Source organism: Chionomys nivalis, chromosome 3 (genome assembly GCF_950005125.1).
Source record: "Chionomys nivalis chromosome 3, mChiNiv1.1, whole genome shotgun sequence".
Taxonomy (NCBI): domain Eukaryota; kingdom Metazoa; phylum Chordata; class Mammalia; order Rodentia; family Cricetidae; genus Chionomys; species Chionomys nivalis.
This window is the reverse complement of record NC_080088.1, coordinates 64,992,592-65,017,826: the sequence shown is the minus strand read 5'-3', so window position 1 is coordinate 65,017,826 and position 25,235 is coordinate 64,992,592. Positions and strand designations below refer to the sequence as shown.

Below are 25,235 nucleotides of genomic sequence, written 5' to 3'. Positions count from 1 at the left end.
ATGTTATGGTTTGTGAATGCACTGTATAAGCCTGGAAAAAGGGCCACCAACATGACAATATCAACCCATTCAATGTGAATTAATGAATCATATCTACTTTGTTTTTCAGTACCAAGTTTTTATCTCAATCATTTCACAACAAAAATATATCACTTTTATAATCAGAAAGATAACCAAGTGTGTGTTTCTTTACTTACTAAAAACCTAGGCATGAAATCAGGGGACATTGCTTTTCCAAACCTTGCTAGAATAAAACATTCCTCCAGAAATAGCAATTTAATTCCTGCGATCAATGGTTGGATCAATTAAGCCATACCATTGTCAGTCATGTGTGGGAAAATGGACAGTAATACTTCCAAGTCATTTCAATAGAGAAACACTCAGCACTGGGATTCATGGGGCAGGAACCTAATACGTTCATGTCACAGAAAGGAACCATCTTTATGAGCCCTACAAGACAGATATAAGGGACAGCAGACTCTCCATGTAGAAGTGATCTCCAGAAAAAAACAGAAATATATCTTTATTTTGTCATTAATAGAAAAGTGACTTTATTGTTGTGGGGACAGTATGAACACAGTCATAAATAGAGAAGCAAATACAACTCAGTTGCACAGGTAGGAGCCACTCCCCGCTTTGTTTAGACAGTAACAGCTCATGAGTCCCCAGAATCGTTCCTTCTCAAAACATTTCCACATGGATGCGCTCAGTTAATCTCCCTAAGAACCCTGTGAGACAGGTAGGGTAAAAAGGACCACTCCTAATTTATAGGTAAGGACACCGGGACTTGAGTGGACAAGTGTCTAGTCCAAGCCCAGAATGTGTGCTCTAGACGTCTTTCTAAGGCCTTTTGAGAGACACTTTCCTGTCCTCCAACAGGGCCTTCCGTCTTTTAGCGTTTTATTTCACTTGACAATATTGTCTTCAGGTCTACAATTGCTCTTTTGTCCCTACTTCTTTGATTAGGGGCTGAAAGATAGTCCCATCTATTTTCAGCCTGTAAATGTTCATTTTCTTCCTTTTATAAACTCTTTATATAAACTATCTGAAAGAGAAACTCTCAGTCATTCGTTTTTCTTGAAATTTGCGGCCATTTCTCTCATTGGAGGCATGGCAGCTGGAAATGTCCCCACTTGTGGCATTTACAAAGAATCGGTAAACAGTTTTGTGTGCCACATTTTCAGACAGTCTCGGCTGTCTAAATGAAATTAGCTTACAAGTCAGAGGAGAAATACAAATTCTATGACACAACAGACCTTAGGGGATGTAAGCTCAGCTATTCTTCGTACCTTTGCTTTATTAGGAGAAGCAACATGTTCTATTTAGAGTGCCGTGTCCCCAGTAAACTCTGAAAAGTGGCCCGTGTGTGGATCCAGAGACACCGAACTACCAATTGCAACTAGCTTCTGTGATGCTTCAGCTCTTGGACAAGTTCCTTAGACATGGCTCTCCCCCACTGACCTCGCAGGGTCATGGTGAAAACTAAATGGCCCTGAAAATACTTTATGTACCAGAACCCAGAATAAAAATCGCTATGACAGATAGATAGATAGATAGATAGATAGATAGATAGATAGATAGATAGATAGATAGATAGATAGATGATAGACAAGTTTACTGCCATGAATGAAGAACAGTGTAGAAAAAAATGATGCAGCAGCAGGCAGGTGGCCAGGATTCTGCAGTCGGAACAGGACAAGGAGCTGGGCGCATACTAATGCTGCACCTCTGCTGAGGCTACTGGTCAAAACGCTGTCACCAAAATACACAGCGTCCCTTCCCCAGCCAAAGCGCTCAGCTGGACTTCCAGCTGCATACAGAACTGGGCTGACCCCCAACGCCATTGTCAGCACTGTAACGAAGACCAGCTAATAACACAACTACTTCATCTGAAGCATTTGTTAGTCTGGCAGGGGGTGGGGGAGATAGTCTTCAAGAATATAGGTGATCCATAATGGTATTTCGAAGACAAATTGTGGTCAAAATGAGGAGAGGAGAAAAATGTGTGTGCTTACAAATGAGAAAGGAAGAGGGCAAACAAGAAGTCCCTGGCTTCTGGTAAGAGCAGTCAAGATGAGGACAAGAACTCAACTTCAGTCTCTCAAGGAAATGCTTGGGAGGGGAAAGGAACATAAGCCAACATTAGACCAGGAAGTCAATTCTGGTGACATTTGGATAGGGCCTTGAAAGCAACTGTTACTTGATAGTCAAGTCGGAAAGAAGTAAGGACATGTTACAGAAAGCCAACCGAATTAAGGTGCCTTTTATTTCTTTATACTTTTTTTCCAGCTTTGAGAGATGGGATGTATTCCAGAATGTCCAAAGGGAAAAAAAAAAGTTGTTGCTATAGAAACGAGTAAGCAGATTAAACTTGAAAGACCAGTTTTAGAACAAAGAATTTAATAGTCAGGACTCCAACAATTAACCAAGAAAACATTTTAAGTAAATATCTTTCGGGTTTGTTATTTGTATATTAATTCCGGGAAGATAAAACGCTATTATAGAGTGAGAGCATCACATTTTCACATTTTAATTGCATCATTACCGGCATAAAAGGCTATGCTTACACAATTAGCACAGAGACCTTATTAAGTAGAAGTGCACATCTCTGACTCTCCCTTGATTACATTGTAATTGAGAAATATCACTGTAAATTCAACAAGCAGAGAAGCCGCTCTGATTTTCTTATACCTCCCAAGCTCTGGGAGCACGTCTTCTAAAACGAGAGAGACAATGAACTGCACAAAGTTTTCCCTAACCCATCTCCACAGCAGTGAAGTTTGTGAAGTAAGAAGAAATGCCTGTAGGCTGACCACTGTTAGTACGTGTGCTTTGTGCCTTCCCGGATGAACAGCAAGACTGTGAGAAAAGAAAGGAGTCAAAGGCTCAGCCACCAACTGCCCTGCCTCTGGGTTTCAGTTCTTCCTCTTGGAGAAGACCCTGGTCCTCACGTTGGGGACCTGCCCAAATGGGGATTCTGGGCAGAACTTTCCATACAGATAAAGACTCAGAAATGAATAATGAAGCAGCCCTATGTTCCTCTCCCTTTCTGTTTTACTTCAAATAAAAACAACCTTGATAAAAAAAATGAATACAATGTGTTCATTCTACTAAATTCACGCTGTCAGAAGTTACATTTATGGGACAGGGAGATTGCTTGGATATCATCTCTTCTTGTGTATTTCCAGAGTCAACAGGCAGTGAGTATGCGAGTGTGTTCACGAGTGTGAGTGTGCGAAGCCAGGGAAGGGGGACTGGCAGAAAGACACAGGATGTGGCTGGAATCTTACCATCTCGTTCTCGTCTCCTTCATTGAGCAAAGCATGCTGGCCCTTCTCAAGGTGGTCCCCCATGGAAACGCGCTCCGCTCCTGCTCCCCGACCCTTGCTTGCAGCCGCTTCCAGGACCAACTCCAGAGTCACCTCCTGACGCTGGATCAAAGAGTTAATGATCCTCCAGGTTAAAAACTCCCTCTTGAGCACACACACCTTCCTTCAGCAAATGACAATACTTAGCCAAGAGGACTCCTCCCCCGGGCACTTTGTGCCAGGAGGAATTTCTGGCTGCTCCCTGCTCCTGCATTCTCTCAAGGCAGCTGTCTCCGAGGAAGCCGCTCCCATGCGGATCTTTTTGGACCCAACTTACAGGGAAAAAACTCATTGCCTGCCCACAGCCTGCCAGCCTAAGGCATCTGACTGCAAATCCAGCTGGACAATGTGGAGTTGGCAGGACCCTCGGGCAAGCGGGCTCAAGAACTCCCAGGTCGCTGCTTTATTCCCAGAAACTGAGGAACTGGGGTGCAGGGAGGCTAACAGAGCTAGGTTTTCGTTTGTTTATTGAAGTGCCCAATCCATAGGTTTTCGGTACCATTCTCATTCGTTTTGCTTGCAGATAATACAGGGCATTCATAATCCACCTCGACAGATATTTATAACTGCCTTTCCCTTTTGCACACACACACACACAAATATTCTGCTTGATGTGTGTAGAGAATTAGGCTTGCTTTTCTTGAAAAATATGTAGTAAAGGCATAAAAGCATAATCAATTATTCCAGGCAGTCCTTTTTAGCTCAAATATTTGTGAGCAAATTCTTAGAGATGTTCATAAACAAAATATTCAAGTGATCAACTCCCACCCAAAAAAATGGGGAGGGGTTGTTTTTTGTTTCTCTGTTGATTTTTTTTATTTTTTATTTTATGTGTTACAGGTGTTTTGCTCGCATATACGACATGTGTGCCCGGAGTGAGCCCCTAGAACTGTAGTTACAGGTGTCTATGAGGCACCGTGTACGGCTTGGGAATCGAACCCAGGTGCTCCAGGAAAGCAGCAAGTACTTCTGACCGCTGAGCAACCTCTCCAGCTCAAAGTATGCAAAAATTGGTTTTCGCATAGAAGCCTAAAATGACCAAGCCACATTTACTATCCTCAAGTCAGTATAAGGATTCAAATAGATACGTGAGTTTGCTAAGAGGTAAGTTCTTATTCTGAGAGCTGGAACATAGGTCTGAGATAACCGTAGAGAGTCCCGGTGCATTGTAGAGAAACAGAGAGAGAGAGAGAGAGAGAGAGAGAGAGAGAGAGAGAGAGAGAGAGAGTTAGCAGTCATATATCTCTGAGCCAGTCTTCCTATCTGACCTTTGACCTACAAGAACTGACTTTGACAACCCGCAAATGACTGGAGAGCTGAGAACATGTGCTGATAGCACTGGCTAAGTGTTACTGCTGTTCTTAAACTACATGTTGATTCTTAGTATCAGTTTAGCACGGTGTTAAGGACATGCGTACACTTCAAAGTTGGAGTACTTGACTTCAGATTTGGGTTTTTAACCAGGTAGCAGCTTTGCCGCATTGGGATATCGCAAGCTACATAAACGCCATCAGCTTCTAGTTGCTTGGATGCAAATTAAGAATGATGACAGCCGAGCCTCCCTCATGATGTGTTTTCAGAAACAGGGCAGGGAAGATGTTCAGTAAGGGTGGTTACTGTGTCCGCACACTGCCCCTTCCAGACGGCACTGATCTCCCCAACTTAACACATGTAACCCTTAGAGATTGAGATAAAGGTGTGTGAGAAAGGGCATGGGGGGAGGGGGGAGATCTCGAGCAAATGATAAAGCATAAGATAAATGTAAAAAAATAAAAGCAAGCTAAGAAAATTCATTGTAACAGGAAAAACCACCTGCACCTTTACCCCAACAAACAAATTCTCTTAACAATATTTAAGACAAATGTGAGGAGAAAGTTAAATCCCTACAATCACTAAAAGGATTTGGAGTGGGGAAAAAAAAAAAAACACCACATTTCAGTATGCATCAAAACTCAGGGCCCAAAGAATTGAGAACTCTACCGTAATGAAATATCTTCTTCAAGCCTCTCAAGAGTGCCAAAAACAAATCTAGGTTTTACAGGTGTCTGAAAGTTCATGGACATCCTTGTCTCCTTCACTTGGCCCTGCTCAGCTACAAAGGGGAAGCCAGAGACAGAGCAGATTCAATAGGAAGGCACAGTTAGCATGCACTTCCACGGAGAGGTTACTACCCTAGCCATTCCGTACACTACCCACTGCGGCGGATACTATGCTGGTCATGCTCCCTTGGCAGATGAGGAAACCTCATTGCAGAAAACAAGCAATGTGTGTAAATGAAAACAATGACCCAGTAGCAAAGGGAGCTCTTGAACTCAGCCAAAATGATGCAGCTCTCTCAATCCATTTTCCTCGTGACTCGGACAGCACCGTTTCCACAGTTTAGTTTAGCATGTCCAAAGCGCTCAGCAAGGATCCTGGGCTTTCATGACCTGTAGCGCCTCTCCATGGAGGGAACATTTGAGAAAGAGCTATAAAGTGGACAGAAAATTATTGAGTAGATGGAGATATGGGGTCCAGGGCAGGGAGAGAGGTCATGGGAAAGGGCCCTTGCATCCAGACATGCATGGTAACCGAAAAACACAGACTCTTTGTGCAGAGTCGCTGTCTCCTCCTTCGCTGCCCGTACACAGGATGATACGGAGCAAGATGTGACAAGAAGCACAGATAGAGTCATCCTATGCAGGTTCTTGAATACTGGGCCTGGGTCTGGACTTAACACAATAAACAACGATAACAAAAATAAGTATAGTTTGTTCTGTCAGCCTGTGTGGTCGGCATGGCTACAGTTGCATATGTAATCTTTTTACAACCCATGACTAATGAAGAACAAAACTTCTTCTGGGACATCACGACAACGCTCATCACTTTGTGTAATTCAGACTGCTGTTTGTCTTTAAATGTGTAGGGGAAAATGACCTTCAATAGTTAAGTCTCCTGTGGAAGTGAGACCATCACCAAAATCCCAAATCATACACAAGGTTTCTAAGAGCAGCGGAGGAAACACAAGGAGAAAGGGAGGTCGGGGGGGGGGGGAGGAAAGTAGTATAATGTTGTCCTGCATAAATTGGGTACCAAAGATACTGTTTACCAGGGAGGCTGAGAGCAGCTCTGCCACGCCCATTCTAGAAACTAAGAGTTGTGCTCCAGTGTGTGGATCGCTGGGCTCTGAGAAGAATGGACAAGAGGGAAAGTTGCTTCCACCGTTCTCGGATTCCCTCTCAGCACTCATTTCTTCTCAAATACTCGGTGCCAAGTAAGACAGAAAAGGGTAAGAAGAAAAGAGGGGGAAAAGTAAATAGCTACCTCTTGGCCGACCTGGTATCTCCTGCCTCGCCTTCCTTTGTCCTGGGAGCAGTCTTCAACCTCTGGAAGCCTCTAATAGCTGTTAAGTAGGGATAATGGTGGCACTGGTTTCCCTGCCAGGTCGTGAGGATGCTGGTATTTCACTCGCCTGGCCCATGCAGACTGTGCGAAGATAAGTCCTGTCACGTTTCGTCATATGCTAATTTCCGTCTCTCGTCTGAGAAACCTCACAGAATATTACAACATTCCTCCTTGCAACACCTCTGTGAGGCAGGGCGGTGAGTAATATATATTCTTGTCCCCGTTTGAAAGCTATAGGAACTGACTCAGAAAGAGGTCACAAAGAACTGTTCAAGGTCACGCGGCCTCAGCACACCGCAGAACAGGAAAGAGGAGCATCAATTCTGTCCGGTCATCACTGGCGTTCAGCTGGCTCAGGCTTCCTCCTCAGTCCTCGGTGCACAAACCTGGCATGTGCAAAGCTTCACAACAGGATCGAAATTCAAAGGTTTATTGTTGCTATTAATTATCCTAATCTGCACTAATATATACTTGGTACACAATACTGTAACAAGCAAAGACGAGATGTCTCAGGGAGGAATTACCTGCCTCAAGGTGGTGGTGGGAAGTTTAATTGAATTAATTAATGTTTGTAAAACATTCAGCAACGCTAGGATTAAAGGGTTTAATACGAAGATTCAAGGCCTCCCCGTTAATTACTGAAGAAAAGAGCAAGCTAATGCTTCTGCTTCTAGAAGAATTGCTCTCAACCATCTGGGCTCAGACTTGACCCTTGACCTTCATGACAGCTTGAGGAGGCCTGTCCCATAGTCATAAAAACTTCCCTTGCTAATTGTTATTTTAAAAAATTAAAATAAAAAAAAAGCTGCTCTCTGGAGGCAAGAAAATTTCCTTCTGTCAACATTGTCTTGGTCAGTGACTGTTAGGACAATTAATTCCAGGTCACTAAACACGGTCTTTAAAAACAGAAACCAAGACTGGATCTTTCTGAAGAATCACCCATAATGACAGTGTATTTAATTTTGAGAATTTTTGAAAATCTGGATCTAGAAAGCAGTACGGGTTAGAATGTGACTCGTAAGTTTCAGAAGCCATTACAACTTGCTTGGGCCTCCCCATTGCTCAGGTGGAGTAAGAGCTCCAGGGAAACTGGAAAATGGTTTGTCCTGCTCTCTGCAAGAGCCAAGTCATACACAAAGGCTCTCATTTTCCATAGTGGGCTTCACCCCAGCCACATTACTGCTTGGCTTTTTTAAAGGAACTTAGCATAAAAATACTTGGGGGAAAATCTCGTTTGAATATTAAAAAAAAAACCTTCTCATTTGCAAAGCAGAGATTTAAGCAGAATATTCCAGAACTAAACAAATGATTATAGTAAAGGCAATATTATTAACTTCTGTGCCAATTCCAATTATCTGTGTAGCATGCAGAGGGCTTAGAACGTGGCATTCACTCATCTCTGGGTTAAAAATGTCTAGCTGGGGAGCCAAGGAAATTTCAGGTGTTAACAAAGAAGTTCAACCAACCAGGCAATTAGAGCATGTGGTAGTTTTTGCTTCACTGCTAGTAGAGCACATGACCAATGAGGAAGGAGTAAAGAAGTTGAGATGCACAGAATGCAGGAAATGGGACTGGCAGTACTTGGAAATACACCCAGGAAGTTAACTCCACGGACACCATCTGCTAGGAGCTAAGCTCCAGTGAGAAACTTTTGGTCTGGGGTAATGCTCCAATTTGGCGTGGTAGCCCAAGAAGACGAAGGTGATTGTCTTCTCATAAGAAGGGTCTGCGTTCAAACTGTCAGTCAGAGGCTGGGGAACAGTAGTCCCCACAATGAACCTTCGGTTTGGGACGTGTGAAGCTGGAACCCAGTTAACACAGCATTAAATCTGACTGGGTTCCGTTTCTCTGCCGCAAGTCTGGAGTGACCAGGAAGGAGAACAGAACAAGCGAGCGAGCTGTGAACGAGCCTCACTAGAGAATGAAGAATAAGCCCTTGCTGGGGATGGAAATAAAGCAAGGGCTGCGGGCGCCCTGGATCTCTGTGTTTGCTCTTTCCAGCAGTCCACTTTCTGGTGCCGGGTCCTCTTTTCCAAGTCGTCAGCAAGTGGGGTGATGTCAGAAAGATGTCGAGTAGATAAATTCATGACATTTTCAGGAGAAAGAACGTAAATTACCAATGAACACAACTCAGTTTTTGTTTCTACATGACACATCTTCTATGCCCTAAGCAAGTCAATAATGGGAGATGTTATTTCCGACCCGAGGAAGGGAAAGTGAACTCTGTTGGTCAAGCCATCCCCCGGTTAGTATGGTATCAAAGGGAAGCTGTCCTCAGGCTCTCCAATAACTCTGACAAAGCGCCTCAACTAAACAGGTCATCGAAGGGGGCTGGAGCAATGGCACCACTGTTAAGAGTGCTTCCTGCCCTCCCATAGGACCCAAGTTTGGTTTCCAGAACCTAGGTGTGAGATGGAGTGGGTTCACAACAGAGCGTTACTCCTCCTCCAAGGGATCCTAAACCCTCTAACCTCCTTGGGCGCCAGCACAAACACGGCACACAGAGACATATACACGCGCACAAATAATTAATTAAAAATTAATCATATGCAGATAACTTTGAAATGTACTTCCAAGGCAATGCAACTTTAAAGCAATGACTCGACTCCCAACGCCTCCTGTCTGTCAGAAGCCTGTGTGGCTGTCACTCTCACCTGCATTCCCCTTTCCTACCTGAATCTGCTACCGGGTGAAGCTATACTTCCCCACCCCTGGGAACGGAGCCAACTTCTCCTCATCCCCAACCAGTCTCTCTGGCACCAGGAGTCTTGTTCTAGGCAGGTCACGTGTTCTGCTGTTTGTTCTGCTTGGTTTTTACCTTATTCATCCTGCAGGAGACAGCAGAAAACAGTTCTTTACTAGTGGGGTGTGTCAATGACCCGAAGGCTTTTAGAGATCCTGCATCTGGTTTTTGTACAGCGATAAGCACATCTTGGTGTGTGATGTGGTGTGTATAAAAATATTTAGACAAAAGAGTCTTTGCACTTGGGATTGTAGTCAATGCTCCCTATTCTCTCTGCCATTCATCTCCCAAAGCTTTGCTACACTGAGACTAAGTCTGCCCTAAGAGTCAGACATCTTATGACAAAACCACCATTCCATGACTATGGAAAATTTGGCAGGATACTTGATTACCCTCAACTTTCATTTTCTGGCCTATGAAATGAGATAATACTGTAACAGTATCCTGTAGGATAATTGTGAGGGTAAATAAAATAACACAAACATGTCCAGTGCAGTGTTCAATCCTGTGGAAAAGTCACACTATTCAAAAATCAACTCAAAATGGATGAGAAACACCAATATAATACCTAAACTTGGAAACTATTGGCGGGAAAATTGTGGTGGAAACAGTTCAAGATCTGGGCATGCAATAGTTTCCAAACAGAGCTCCAATAACTCAGAAAATCATTGCAAACTTTAACTAATGGGATTCCCTTGTATTAAACACTACTGCACAAGAAAACACTAAAACATATAGTCAGCAAAGTGGAGAGGTACCTAAAGAAAATTTTGGCCAGATATTCACCTTGTTAAGAATTTATATTTAAAAGACATGAAGAACTCAAAAATTAAACAAGTGAGCAAATAAGTCAATAAGGGAGCATTTGAAATGAATGGATCTTTTAAATGTTTTTAAAAATGTGTGTGTGTGTGTGTGTTTAAGTTGGAGGACAATCTTTGAGAGTCAGCGCTATAGGAACTCTTTCAGCCAATAGCCCTTAAGATACCAGTCCACTTGGGCATGGTCTCTTGTACTATAAAAGTTGACATAAAGCTTTCATAGCCTTTGAGCTGCTAGATTTGGTTTCTGTTCCCTCCTCATACAGACGACTGTGATCTATGAGTCTATTCCTAAATAAAGAACCCTTTATTATACTCAATTCTAAGCTAGTGTGGGACTACTTTATAGTGTCCATCTACACCTGGCACCCAACATGGGGCAACTGTGTCCACATAAAACCTGAGAGAGCTTGGAAGGAGCAGTCTCCACCTACAAGTCAGTTTTTACCTGCTGTCCTATTGATTCCTCAAACACTCTCCATCTTACTTTTTGACACAGGGCCTCTCATTGAACTTGGAATTTACTAATGCAACTAAATTGGCTGGATGGTTTGATGGTGGATGGAAGGATAGGTGGATGGATGGATGGATGGATGGATAGATGAATGGATGAATGTGTCAGTAGGTAGATGCTAGTAAGCTCAAGGGATCCATGTGACTCTCTCTCCCAAACCTTGGTATTTCAGGCATTCATAACTATACACAGTTTTTTTATTCATAATCAGCTTTGTTCAGTTTTTAATTCAATTTTTATAAAAAAAAAGGTGGGGCTTTTCCCCTTATTTGTTCAAAAATCCTGCTAAGCCAAGCCATTTTGATAGATATATGCATAAGTATGATCTTCTTTACTACATCCTACTAGCTTTTGTTATGGTTTTGAGACAGAGTCTCCTGTGACCTAGGCAAGCCTTGCCTAATGTATCTTCCCAGAATATTCAATGAGGAAAATAAAACCTTTGCTGTATAGCCTCCTGGTCATCCTGCTCCCCCTCCTGAATATTGGGATTATAGATATATGCAACTATGCACAGTTCATTTTATTGTCTGGGAATCTGAACTCAGGTCCTTGTTTGATGTAGGTGGGCCTTCTACTTTCATTGGTTAATAAAGAGACTGCCTTGACCTTTGATAGGACAGAAAATTAGGTAAGCAGAGTAAACAGAACAGAATGCTGGGAAGAAGAGAAGTGAGGTCAGAAGTGATGGAGCCAGCCTCCAGGTCAGACATGCTGAACCTTTCCCGGTAAGACACCACTTCGTGGTGCTACACAGATTATTAAAAATGGGTTAATCAAGATGTGAGAATTAGCCATTAAGAGGCTGGAACTATTGGCCCAGGCAGTGTTTAAAAGAATACAGTTTCCGTGTTATTATTTCAGGGCATAAGCTAGCCAGGCGGCCGGGAGCCGGGTGGCAGGAATGTAGCCCACTGCTCCTTCTACACTTGTTTGTATAAGCACTTTGCCAACTAAATTCTCCCAGTCTCCCAGACTCTCTCTCTCTCTCTCTCTCTCTCTGTCTCTCTGTCTCTCTGTCTCTCTGTCTCTCTCTCTCTCTCTCTCTCTCTCTGTGTGTGTGTGTGTGTGTGCCCACGCCTGTGTGAAAAACTAATTTTGACAGGCTAGAGAATCATCCAGATCTTAGTCAAAAATCCCAGAGTGAGATGAACAAACTGATAGTAAAGTTCACCTTGGTCTTGTGAAACAAAATTGTAGGAACTTATGACACCAGAAAGCACTTATCTGGAGGAATAGGAGATGCACAGCATGACTTCTCAGCACATAAGACACTGATGGCTTGTTCTCAAGAGAAACATCCAGGATTAACAGATGGAAGCTGCTGTTTTCATTATGGTCATGATTACACAGATGCATCTGTGGTATGTGTCATAGCTGCTGTGTGAGCATGTTACTGTATTTCTATCCTTTTTTCTTTTGGGGTTTTTTCAAGACAAGGTTTCTCTGTGTAGCACTGGCTATCCTAGAACACACTCTGAAGACTGGTATGGCCTCGAACTCACAGAGATCTGCCTGTCTCTGCCTCCCTAGTGCTGGGATTAAAGACATGAGAAATCACTGCCTGGTTTGTTGTTGTATTTCTAGTGTATTTCTATGAAATAGAAAATAAAATAGGCCTCAGTGTCAGATGGTTTTGGTCTCAGTTACTGCCTTGTCTTACTGTATGATCCTAGACAAATTTCTTAGCCTCAAAATAAGCCTTTTGGGGTCACTATGAGGTAAGATGAGATAGTACATATGGATGGGAAAATGGACTGTGATCACTAGGTACTCGGACTTCTGTGATGTTCTTAACTTTTGGATGGCTTAAGCCTACTGAACCTAGGAGGGAAATCTTAGAGCCCCAAGTTTCTGATACCTTGGGAAGGGCACCAGAGAGTATCGGTGATGGAGGAAGGTCATTGGTTAAAAAATTAAGAAACTGCTTGGCCCTCATAGGTTAGAACATAGGTGGGTGGAGTAAACAGAACAGAATGCTGGGAGGAAGAGGAAGTGAGCTCAGACTCGACAGCTCTGCTCTCTGGAGCAGAGGCCATGCTCCCCTCTCCTGGGCAGATGCCATGAAGCAACCTGCCAGGTCAGACATGCTGAATCTTTCCCGGTAAGACTGATGCTACACAGATTATTAGAGATGGGTTGATGGGGATATGAGAATTAACCTGTAAGGGCTAGAGCCAATGGGCCAAGCAGTGTTTAAAAGAATACAGTTTGTGTGTTGTTATTTCTGGTGTAAAGCTAGCCGTGCAGGAGCCGGGCAGGACGAAAAGCAGGCCCGCAGTTCCACACAACATATCGGAAGAAGAGAGAACCATGGCCATCTTCTAGAAGCTTTCCTGCCTGAATTGAGGCAACCCTCACTGAGCAAATGAAAAAAACCTAAGAGCAAAATGAACTGGGCATTAAAAGGTACTTTAGAGACTGGCTAATCCTATTCCCAGCCAAGTTACCCACTCTGTCCATGAGAGGTTACCACAGTCTTCCTCCTTTAAGCTAGCACCAGGCATTCAGGAGCTTAAATAAATCATACCTTATTAAGAGGGTCAAGTATTTAGGGATGGACAGTAGGGCACACCCCCTGTTCTTATCTCCCATTGTGAAATCCGCAATAGGTGACTTCACCATCTGGGCAACAACTGAGTGAACAAGGATGAAGATGATGTTATTTGTTCCACTCCTGAGAAATTCTAAGGCTTGAGTCCTGCTCAGGACATGAGCACAGGCCCCTTGGATGCCCAGGTACACACTGTCATGAGCATTGTGGGAGTTAGTAGTGGTACAATCATTAGATGTAGAACAGAGTGTCCATGTTCTCAGCTCACAAACCTGTGTAGCAGCTGAAAGAGACTGGGGAAGGGTGGTTCCTCCTGGGTTGTAGCCATGCATTTCATTTCAGGGTTTTTTTTTTTAATTTTTGAAATTATAATTACAAAATCCTCCACTTACTCTCTCTAAACCCTCCCATATGCCCCTGCTCTCTCCCCTTCAAATTCATGGCCTCTTTTTTCACTAATTGTTATATTGAGGTTCATGTGTGCCTGTGTCTGTGTGTGTGTCTGCGTGTGTGTGTGTGTGTGTACTTATTCTTAAATGTAACCTATTCGGTCCTTATAATATTACTTGTATGTATGTTTTCAATGCTGACCACTCAGCACTGGACAACCGATTGCTATGCTCTTCCCTGGAAAGACCACTGCCTCTCTTGCTTCCAGCTTTCTAAGATGCCTGTAGTTCTTTGGATAGCTGAGGCCTCCTGGGCTTTCCCCCATCTGCTCTGGCATGTCTTTTAGTGTTGTTCTTGCAGCTCTCAAACACACCTTGGAAGGAGGCTTCCTGGAAGTAGTCTACTAGCCTTTTTGTTTCTTAACCTACTCTTTTTGCTCGTCCTATATTCCGATTTCTCTTACTAAAACTAATAGCTCAGGGATTATCCTTAATTACAGCTCACTAGGCTTTCCTTTCTTTGATCTTTTTAATGATTATGATGCGACAGATGATCTTCTGCCTATACATTCTTCATACCTGAATAATTAACACATGAGACTACTAATTGTCTTGCCTCCTTATGCACTCTAAATGTAACTTATGGGTCTTATACTCTGTCTTCAATATTATGTGATTTTATCTGGTGGTCCAGCCCAGAACCATGCCAGAGTCTAAAAGCCCATAAAAGATGTTGAGCATCATCTGAGCTTCGTTCCCTTCCTCTTTCTTCTCCAAGCCTAGGCACTAACACACTAGGCTGAGACTAGATCACACGTGACCTGCTATCTTGCCTCGAAGTCACTCACAAAGCTGACTGTTGTGAGTCACAGATTATTCATTTTAAAATATTTGCTGTTAGACCTTTGTTAAAAACAAAAATGAATGTTCTGAAATATTATTTGCGAGTATTTATCATGTAGTGTATACTGCAATTATTGCATCTGCTAGGAACATCTGACATCACCCCACACTGCTGTCAGTTACCACAACTCACTGTCATGACATCAGCTCTGTGAAGCACACTTTGTTATTATAGGCACTTGATTTTATTTCTAGAGATTGCTCCTAAGGAAACCTTCTTTGGTACATTTAAAATCTATGTATATAAAAATGTATCAAAGCATTGTTCAAATTAAATATATACATATGTCAGAATATTATTGTCACCAAGCATAAAGGTTTTCTGGAATACCAAATAATGTGAGATGATAACATATTAAATGTAAAATAATGTATGTAAATTATCATATGCAGCATCAGTTTTATTGAAAACGTTAATCTAATGGAAGACAGAAATAGCAGACATCCTAACAATGACTCAAATTGGGAAAAGTTGTTGCTTTGTTTGAACATGTCATCTAATCTTCTGTAAAAATTTTGCTTTCCAAGTTATTATCAGACAAAGTAATATATTAAAAATGTATTTCACATCTGGAGCGATGACTCAGCGGTTAAAAGCACTGGCCACTCTTCCAGAGGTCCTAAGTTCAATGCCCATCAACCACATGGTGGCTCACAACCATCTGTAATGACATCTGGAACCCTCTGCTGGCCTGCAGGCATGCATGCAGACAGAATACTGTACACATAATAAATACATTTTTAAAATATACCAATATTTCACTATAATAAAATGTCTTTAAGTTGCAGTGAAGGTCCACTAGAGCCTAAGTCTTTTGTCTTGATGAAACATATCACAGACTCTTTGACAGAGCCCATGAACTACACATTCATATTATTCCCAAAGACAGAAAGCCTAAAATGTAACAAAGTTTATTCTAATTATATAAGAAATATCAAACTGAAAAAAACTGTGGGATGGTTGATATTCCACCCTGAGAAGTGGGAATTTTTCTACCAAAGCACCATCTCCCAAGATTTCTTATCTCAGTGTTCACCTTTGATTCTTTCTTTTCAGTTGGCCCCTCTGCCTCCCAAACATGATTGATTGATCCTGGTTCTATTTTAGGTCAGCCTGGCAGTTTCTTCTAATAGACTTCCCACTTCTGATCTTGTGAGTCTGGATAGAGTGGCAGCACCATTTAAGGTTGGTGGTGGCACCCTGACTTAAACAGAGACCTTTGAAATGCCTCATCCACTAAGTTTTGACTGCCAAAGAGCTTCAGATTCCTGGAGAAAAGCTAGTTCTTTCTTTGGGAGGTGTCAACGAACTACAGACAACAATGACATCTTTCACTTTAGCTCGTATTTTTGTACATAATGTCACATGGATGTGTAGGCACTCCAAATCTTTGCTTGAAGGCCAGGTTCCACACCTACCTAGGGGACATGGAAGGCTGACCAGACCCCAAAGATTGGTTTTCTACCAAACAGGGTTCATAACCGACAGATGTCACACAAGAATGAAAAGTGTGTTCAAGTGTACGCATAAGTGTATGTAAACCTAGCATCTGGATCCTTCTCACACCTTACTCCAAGAGGGGCAACTGAGGGAAATGGTTGCCTCCAGGAATAAGATGTAGCTGTAAATGATGAGCCTGGGGCCTCTTACAAAAGTAAAGTACTAAAAACTTGGTGATGCATGCCAGTTGGGTACAAGAGTGACAGGAAGAACTTTAGAAGGCCAACACTGAAGCACTTTGAGCCACAAATTTATAAGTAGTCATACTGAATTGCAATTCAAGGTTGAAAATCAATGTTCAAGGGATAAAATACAGAATAAGTGAGCATATGAGGGAGAGGAGACAATTTCTCATGGAGAATCCAAATCGTGTGTGCAATACTGACTCCTGAAAGAGGGTCACACACGTCCATCTTTAAGTGTAGACATTTTGTGGTAGTTTCCTTACAAACAGTACATCACAGAAAATTAAAATATTATGGTTTGAATAGGAAATGTCCCCCAGAAGCATACATGTTAGAGCCTTAGTGAAGGGTATGAGAGACGATTCAATCATGAGTCCATTGCTAAATGGACCTGCTATGGGATGGTGGAGCCTTGTGGGAGGACACAGGCCACTGAAGCAATGCCTTTGAAGGGCATGTCTTGTTCCTGCACAGACTGCTTCCCCCACACCCTCTCCTTTCCCCTCTTTTTTTTCTGGCTGCCATAAGGTGAACATCTTCCTTCTTCTACCACAAGGCTTTGCCTCAACAGAGTCCATAGCAATAAAACCAGCCCATCACAGGCTGAGATCTCTAAAACTGGGAGCCAAAATCATTTAAGATAATTTGATCAAGTTTTTTTTTTAAACCCATAGCAATATAAGGGAGCTAATCGTGGGGTAGGGAAGATTTGCAGTCAGGAAATTTGAGCAAGCCCATTCTACTAAGGTAAGTAGATTAAGTCAATGCCCCAAATAGCCAGCCATGCCAAGTGTGCATCGTCATCCTCAGTGCATGAAGAGGAGCATGGCACCTATGAGATCTGCCCCCATTAACCCAGCATTCCCATTTGAGCGTGCGAGAAGCGTTGTGTGGGACAATGGTCTATACCCTGTCTCTTGTATTTTAAATAAACGCTCATTGGTCAGTAGCCAGGCAGGAAATATAGGTGGGGTGACCAGGCAGGAAGTAGAGGCAGGGCAACAAGATTTCTGGGAAGAGGGAAGTTTCAGTCTGCAGTTGTCACCGAGGTACGGAGGAAGCCAAACACAGAGCAAGCAAGATGTGACTACCTTAACGACAAAGGTACCTAGCCATGTGGCTAACACAGACAAGTATTATGGGCTAATATAAGTTATAAGAGTTAATAAGAAGCCTGAGCTACTAGGCCAATCAGAGCATAATTAATGTAGACCTCTGTGTAATTTCCTTGGGACTTAACAACTGCGAAAACCAGGCAGGACAGAAACCTCAGTAAACAGCTTAAAGCTTAAAAGCACATGCTTACAGTTTCTTAATTCACACATATGTGTGTTTGTCTGTGTAACTGTATGTTGTGTGTATGCTAGTATCCTTAGAAGCCAGAAGAGCGTGCTGGATTCCCTTGAATTACGGTGCACTCTTGAGCTACCTGATGTGGGTCCTAGACACCAAACTCAAGTCCCTTGGAAGAGACCAGATCAACCCTCCAAACTGCCAAAGGCCTCAAAAGCAAGTAAAGTTTGAGAAATGTCAGAGCCAGGAAGACAATAAGGATATATGACAATTTAATGCAGTGTGATATCCTCAGGAGATCCTGGGACACATAGAGAATAATAAAGTAAGAAATATAAATAAATTACAGACTTTAGTTCAAACTAATTACCAACATCAGTTTAATCAACTGTGTTAATAACATGACATGAATATTATATACTGTCTTCACATTTTTTCTTAAACTTTAAACTATTATTTCATAAAAAATATTTACTGTAAAAAAAAGGGGGATACTTTAAAAATGCTTCATGGGCTGGAGAGACGGTTCAGTTGGCCTGGAGAGATGGCTCAGTTGGTAAAGGTTTTTTTCTGCACAAGTTCAGTGACCTGATTTAGATTCCCAGAACCCATATGAAAGGTCAGATGTGATGCACATCTGTAGTCCCCAGCAAGATGGGAGGGAGCAGGAGAATCAATTGGTAGTGTGTAGGTGAGCTAGTCTGGAGAACACAATGCAGTCTCAGAAACAAGAAAGACACAGGTTCAAACTCAAGGTAGAAGGAAAGAACCAACTCCTGAAAAGTTGTCCTCCAATGTCTGCATGGCACACACATGCCTTCTCTCTCACACACATACATACACACTCATGCATATACACAACACACACCACACACACACACACACACCATCACACACCATACACACAATCATTTCAATGCTTTATAGACTATGGAACATAATTTTTCCTCATTTTCTCTCTCCTGAGATAGATTATTTATAGACTATTATTACAGAAAATGTATTTCTTATCATATATCAACTCATTATAAAGATACATAAAATCAATACATTTCTATTGATTTCTTTTGCTTTTTATTTTTTTAAGTTTTTATTGATTCTCTGTGGCTTTCACACCATGTAACATGATCCTGTCCCTTGATCCACCTCACTGTCCCCTTGCATCTGCCCTCCACCCGTGCAACCTCCCCCCAAAATAAAATGAAGTAAAATTTAAGGGGAAAAAAGGACAAAAAATAAAAGGAAAAGGAAAATCTCATCGTGGAAGCTGTAGTGTGACGCAGTGAGTCACACAGTAAACCCTTTTGTCCGTGGATCTTTATTTGCTAGCATTTATTACAATGAGTCATTGGTCTAGTTCAAGGTCTCTACTGTCTGCTACACTATCAATATTGGGACCTCATTAGGACTTCACTTGGATATCCTGTTGTTGCCCTGTGGTCCTGGAGATCCTGCAGTTTAGGATCATCAGTACCGGCCCCTTCACATGCTCCAGCAGATCATAGATGAGGTGGATGCTGGGATGGGCCAACTCACAGTCCTGGTTCTGGGCCTGGGTGTGCAGGATGGTCAGTCTACCAGGCTCTCCCCTATCCTCACCATTAGGGTGCGCTTGCCAGCCCTGCCCAGCTAGTTCACTCCACAGCAGCAAGCAGCAAGGGGCATGCCCATTTCTCCTGCTTTCATTCCCTTGGGGGCTGCTCACTCCTATACCACCAGGGCCAGCTCTACTGTGCTGCCCAGGCGAGGTGCAGGGACCACTCTCCCCAATGCTGCAGCTGGAGTGAGGCAGGGCTAGCTCTCCTGTTCTCATGACCTCAGGGCCAGCTCTCTCACCTGCCACAGGCAGGGAGGGGGCATCTCTTCTTCACCCACGCCACCATATGGCAGATGAGGGACAAGGCGAGATCTCACATATTTACCTTCTCAGGGCTCACCTGTCCCCTACCCCACACTCCCAACCCCCCATCTGCCCAACCCCATCAACAAGGTCAGCTCTACTACTGCCCAGGGCCCACTTTCCCCAGTGCTGCAGCTGGTGAGGGGCAGGGTCAACTCTCTCACCTGCCACAGGGGACGAGGGGCAAGCCAGGGGGGGTCACATTTTTCGTGATTTTTGAAATGTTTATATCTGACAAATCAAAATAGTAAATTAATAAGGTGTTAATGAAGAGATGTAAGAAGAGAGGATTGGGTTCCAGGTCTCAAACAAGCGTAGCCTTCAGCTATCTTACGATCCTTAACCTTAACTCAATCTCTTCGCACAACCTGTTCTCTAACAAAGACTGTGAAAGGTGAAGGCTTCAACCTTTCACCAAGCAGGGCTTGTATCTGGGTTAGCAGTGGCAGGGCCAGAGGAAACCATTTGTCCCTATCAACTTCAAGCTTTTCATTTGCGACTAAAGCAGCAATTCTCAACCTGTGGGTCTGACCCCTTCCGGGAGTCGAGTGACCATTTCACAGAGATTGCAAATCAGATATTTACATTACAATTCATACCAGTAGCAAAATTACAGTTATGAAATAGAAATGAAAATAATATCATGGTTGAGGGTCACCATAACATGAGGAACTGTACTAAAGTGTCCAACATTAGGAAGGTTGAGAGCCACTGGACTAAAGGGTATGTCTTCCCTCGGGATCGTTGCTGAATTAAATGAGACAGTGTTTATAGAATGCCTCCTAGCACAGTGACAGCCATATCTCTAAACTCTCTGCTGTGGGAGCTATTATCACTAAAAGTGCATTCAATTTTGCCAGACAGACACAGTAGAAAAAGCAAAGTACAAAATATATCCATAGGTCCGTAGTGGTTAAATAATAGAGCAAGTAAATAGGTGAGAATAGATAAGTCTGTACAGAAGATTCCAGATAAGCCGTGCAGAGCCCCTTCAAGGGCAGCACAATTCTATTTCTTGGTGTGAGCTCTGCATAGCGACTCCCTTCCAAAGAGTATAAAATATAGGTCAGCGGCGAAGCCTGACAGGCATTTCTCAGTGAGGCGATCAAGGTTAAAAATCAAAATTGTTATGTCATGTGGATAAGTTATAAGAATAGCCCTTTGTTTCTTTGTGATCCATGTTCCATGTCCCAGAATGCTATGGAAATGTGAGTAAAAACATCAGACAATGTGAACTGAAAGACCGTGTATAAAGTATCTCCTCAAAGTCATTAAGGTCAGCAGAAACGGGTTCTGAAAAAATGCTAGTCTCGAAGAGTCAGAGGGAATGTGGGCAATGCAGCATGGTGTGGTATGCTGGGTGGACATTGACTTTAAAAGACCAAATGAACTATGGGGTTTAGTTAGTACTACCATATCAGGACTGGTCCCTTATGTGTGTTTACTATGCTGTGCTGATGTAAGATAAGAGTAAGCCAAATCTGGTTTGGAGCCCATGGGAACTCCCTGGACTATGTTTATAATTTTTTTTTGAAAGCCTAAAACTATTCTTTGAAAGTTTAGTGAAATGCAAATAGAATGTGTTATTACAGTAAGTTATGTTATCAACTTATTAAGACAATCAAAGAAGCCTGGTGCCAAAGTAAGACCTTAGATTTAGATTTTTTTTAATTTAATTTTATTTTATTTTAATTTTTTATTTTATTTATTTATTTATTAAAGAATTCTGCCTCCTCCCCACCCCTACCTCCCATTTCCCTCCCCCCCATCAAGTCCCCCTCCCTCGTCAGCCCTAAGAGTAATCAGGGTTCCCTGCCCTGTGGGAAGTCCAAAGACCATCCACCTCCATCCGGGTCTAGTAAGAGGAGTATCCAAACTGCCTAGGCTCCCACAAAGCCAGTACGTGCACGTACTAGCTTTGTGGGAGCCTAGATTTAGATTTGTTATAAACTGACTCAGGGTTTTAGCTAAATAAACCTTGGTTTACTGAGACAACTTTGCCTCCTAGTGGCGTAATGATATATCTACATTTTGTGGCCAAGAATCAAGAAAGGAACAGGGAAGGGAGATTGGAGGGAGTGAGGATGGAGAGAGAGAGTACTGGGAGAGACAGCTGGAATCTGGAGGCATCGCTAGGATGAGCTAGAAACCCAGAGCAATGGAAATGCTCAGGAATCTAGGAGGGTGACCCTAACTAAAATTCCCAGCAATGGGGGATACAGAGCCTGACCTGACCATCTCCTGTAACCAGACAAGACTTCCAGGGACGGGATTGATACACCAACCCAGCCACAAACCTTTTCCATTAAAGTGTTTTGGTGATTTTTATCATGAACCAGTTAACTGTATGTGTAGTTACTTTTAGCTGTTATCAAAATATTTATTTTACTTTGAGACTTATTTGATCTCAGGATATCTATGGCCTTGACTGGCATGGCATCGTGCCTAGAGCATAGAGAGCAGGAAGGACATTTACCTCCTGGTGTGTAGCAGGTTGTTTTCTTTTAGGCCACCACCCAGTTTCCAAATCATGACATGGAGACTTCTTATGAGTTATGAATGCTTGGCCTAGCTTAGGCTCATTTCTGGCTAATTCTTTTAACTTAAATTAAGCTGTTTCTCTTTATATACCTTTTACCTCAGAGCTTTTTACTTTTCCTTCCTTCTGCATATCTTATTTTCACTGCTTCTCCCGTCTGGCTGGCAGCTGCCTGACTTCCTGCCCCAGGTGTCTCCCTCGTTCTCTCCTCCTCCTTCTCTCATCTTTCTTCTGAGCCTAGATTTCCCCCCTACTTATTCTCTCTCCCTGCCAGCCCTGCCTATCCTTTCTCTGCCTAGCTATTGGCCATTCAGCTCTTTATTAGATCAAACAGGTGCCTTAGGCAGGCAAGGTGAAACAAATGCAACATCTTTTCATAATTAAACAAACGTAGCACAAACAAGTGTAACACACCTTTACACAGTTAAAGCAATAGTCCCCAGCATAAACAAATGTAACACATCTTTGCCTACTTAAAATGATATTCTACAACACTGGTGTACAGGAAGCAGAGTGGAGCAGTAACAAGACGAGGACAGGGCAAGGATCCCAATGATTCTACGTGTTCCACCATCTTCCACAGCTATACCATCTCCTAAAGGTCTCTTCAAATACTGAAATCCATCAAAGAGTTAAATTGTTCATTAGGTCAGACCCCTTTTTATCTCACTGTGTCCAGAAACAGATATACTCAGGGGTGTAATTTATTGTCTTCTACACATTTCTTAGTTCAATCAGACTGTTAAGATCAGCCATCATGCTGTGGGAGCTCCTTCAGCCAATAGCCTTTAAGATACCAGCCCACTTGGGCATGGTTTCTCAAAGTATAAATACAGCTGTAAAGCATGTGCTGGCTCTCTTGCTTCCTGCTCTCCTTCTGGCTGCTAGATTCAGTTCCTGTTCCCTATTTGTGCAGAGGCCTGTGATCTGTGAGTCTACCCCTAAATAAACAACCCTTTATTACACGTAATTCTGAACTAGTGTGAGATTATTTTGTAACTTTAGGCATCACCATCACACCATACAATCTGAAATCCATTTCTGAATCCTCTATTCTTGTCCACGGGTGTATTGATCCTTATACCTACCACACTGTCTTCTTCCCAGTTATTCTGTAGTAAGTTTTTAGGTCACATAGTCATATATGCTCCATCCTCAAATACATTTTTATAACATTTTGCTTTTTTCTATTTCTAAGTAAATTTTAGAAGATTTCAACTTCCTATAAAGATAATAAACACATGGGTGAGGGCTAGAGAGATGTCTCAGTAGTTACTGGTGCTTGCTGCTCTTGCAAAGGAGCTGAGTTTGTTCTCAGCATAGACGCTGAGCAGTTCCCAACTGCCTGTAACTCCAGCTCCAAGGCTGCCCTCTGCCGTCATGCTCGGGAAGCTGCACACACATGAAATACAGACATGGACACAAGGCATGCTTATAACGAAGAGTAAAATCAATCTTTTTTAAAGAGACTAATTTGAGGAAGGGCACCATCCTAACAATTTCGAGTCTTTTCATACGTACAGGCAATACTGATGAGAAGATGACTGCAGATCAGTGTAAAATGCTTTTCTGGGCACTGGGAGAGTTTGATCGTGATGACCTGCAAATGCATTTTTCTTCAGGCGCTTCTTTCTGCAGGAAACCACAGAAGAAGAATGGAATTCCAGAGACCTTGGATACCTTCCAAGATGAGCTCTGTAAAAAACAAACAAAACTTAATAAAACCTTAAATTCACACCCATGAACAAGCACAAATGTCTAGATTCCCAATGACATTTCTTTACTCTTTTTAAAGATCTCGGACTCACTGGATACCTGAACAGTATTGCTTTGCACAATAAGGTGAATGCTTTGAGGGTTTGAACTGCTTGACTGTTGACTTCCTAACTGGACCTGAATGAAATCTTAGTGCAGTAGTAAAATTATTCCATGACTCCTAGACCAGAAGATACAGTTAACATCTTTGTTTGTATTAATAGTATACAAGTTAACAAATAACTTCCCACTTAGGAAGCAATGAGTCCTTTACTCACTCTGCCTTTCACAAAGACTTATTAATCTAAATAATCCTTGGGTCGCGTGTGTAATGTGAACGAGTAACACACAAGTATTTGTTTTATATCACATTCAACTATATTCCTTGAACATGGCATGGTTTACTTGTGTAGCTATGTTCTTCTCTGGGGGTGGGATTTTTGTTGCTTTAAAAAAAAACAGACCCTCTAAGTACATCAGCCAAACAAGATTGGAGGGAAAAAAAATGTCGATGTAATGAAGATAATGATACTCTGCTATACTCATAGATTGGTGATTACCCCAATTGTCATCAGAAAGCCTTCATCCAGTAACTGATGGAAACACATGCAGAGACTCACAGCCATGCGTTGGGCTGAGCTTGGAGAAATATGCTGAAGAGAGGAAGGGAGGATTATATGAGCCAGGTGGGGTAAAGACATTACAAGAAAACCCACAGAAACAACTAACCTGGGCTCATAGAAGCTCATGGAGTCTGAACCGACAACCAGGGAGTCTGCATGGGACAGACGTAAGCTCTCTACACATATGTGACAGTTGTGTAGCTTAGGTTTACTTGTGTACTCTTAATCGTGGGAGCACGAGCTGTCCCTAATGCTTTGTCTGGTATTTGGAAACCTATTCCTCTTGTTGGGTTGCCTTGCCCAGCATTAATACAAGGAGAGGTGCTTAGTCTCACTGCACCTTGATGAGCCATGCCTTGTTGATACCCATGGGAAGCTTGCCCCTTTCTGAACAGAAACAGAGGAAGAGTGGATGGGGGCGGGAGTGGGATGAAAGAAGGGAGTGGAAACTGTGGTGAGATGTAAAATAAATAAATTTAATTTTAAAAATAAACTAATCAAAACAAATACGTGAAGCATGGCTTCACTTAGAGTCATATTTCTTTGTCACCAGTGTGAGGTTAAAACAAAACAAACAAAAAAAAACCACCCTAGATTAAAGCCATTTCAAATTAGGAGCATCTATTTCAGAACTTATTCTCTATTAGGGTACAGAGAACTCACAGGCTTTTGTGGCTAGTGCGAGTGTAATTCACTTTATTAGCTAACTACCCAGCGACTTTTAGGTTGATTCTCATATTTTGCTATTCCATATAACAGTAGA

The 25,235-nt window shown here is 42.5% G+C and overlaps 1 protein-coding gene across 6 annotated transcripts in view; it reads right to left on the bottom strand.

Annotated features, from left to right (window-relative positions):
* Atp13a4 (ATPase 13A4) overlaps positions 1-3,468 on the bottom strand; it is a 134,833-nt gene extending 131,365 nt beyond the window's left edge. For all 6 annotated transcript variants that reach the window (XR_009056816.1, XM_057764221.1, XM_057764222.1 and 3 more), the window contains exon 1: positions 3,291-3,468. Coding sequence is in view for 5 of the 6 variants with exons in the window: in XM_057764221.1 (XP_057620204.1) it covers positions 3,291-3,353 (63 nt within the window). In the remaining variant the exon portion in view is untranslated. The remainder of the gene's footprint in view (positions 1-3,290) is intronic.
* Between the last annotated feature and the right edge of the window lie 21,767 nt (positions 3,469-25,235).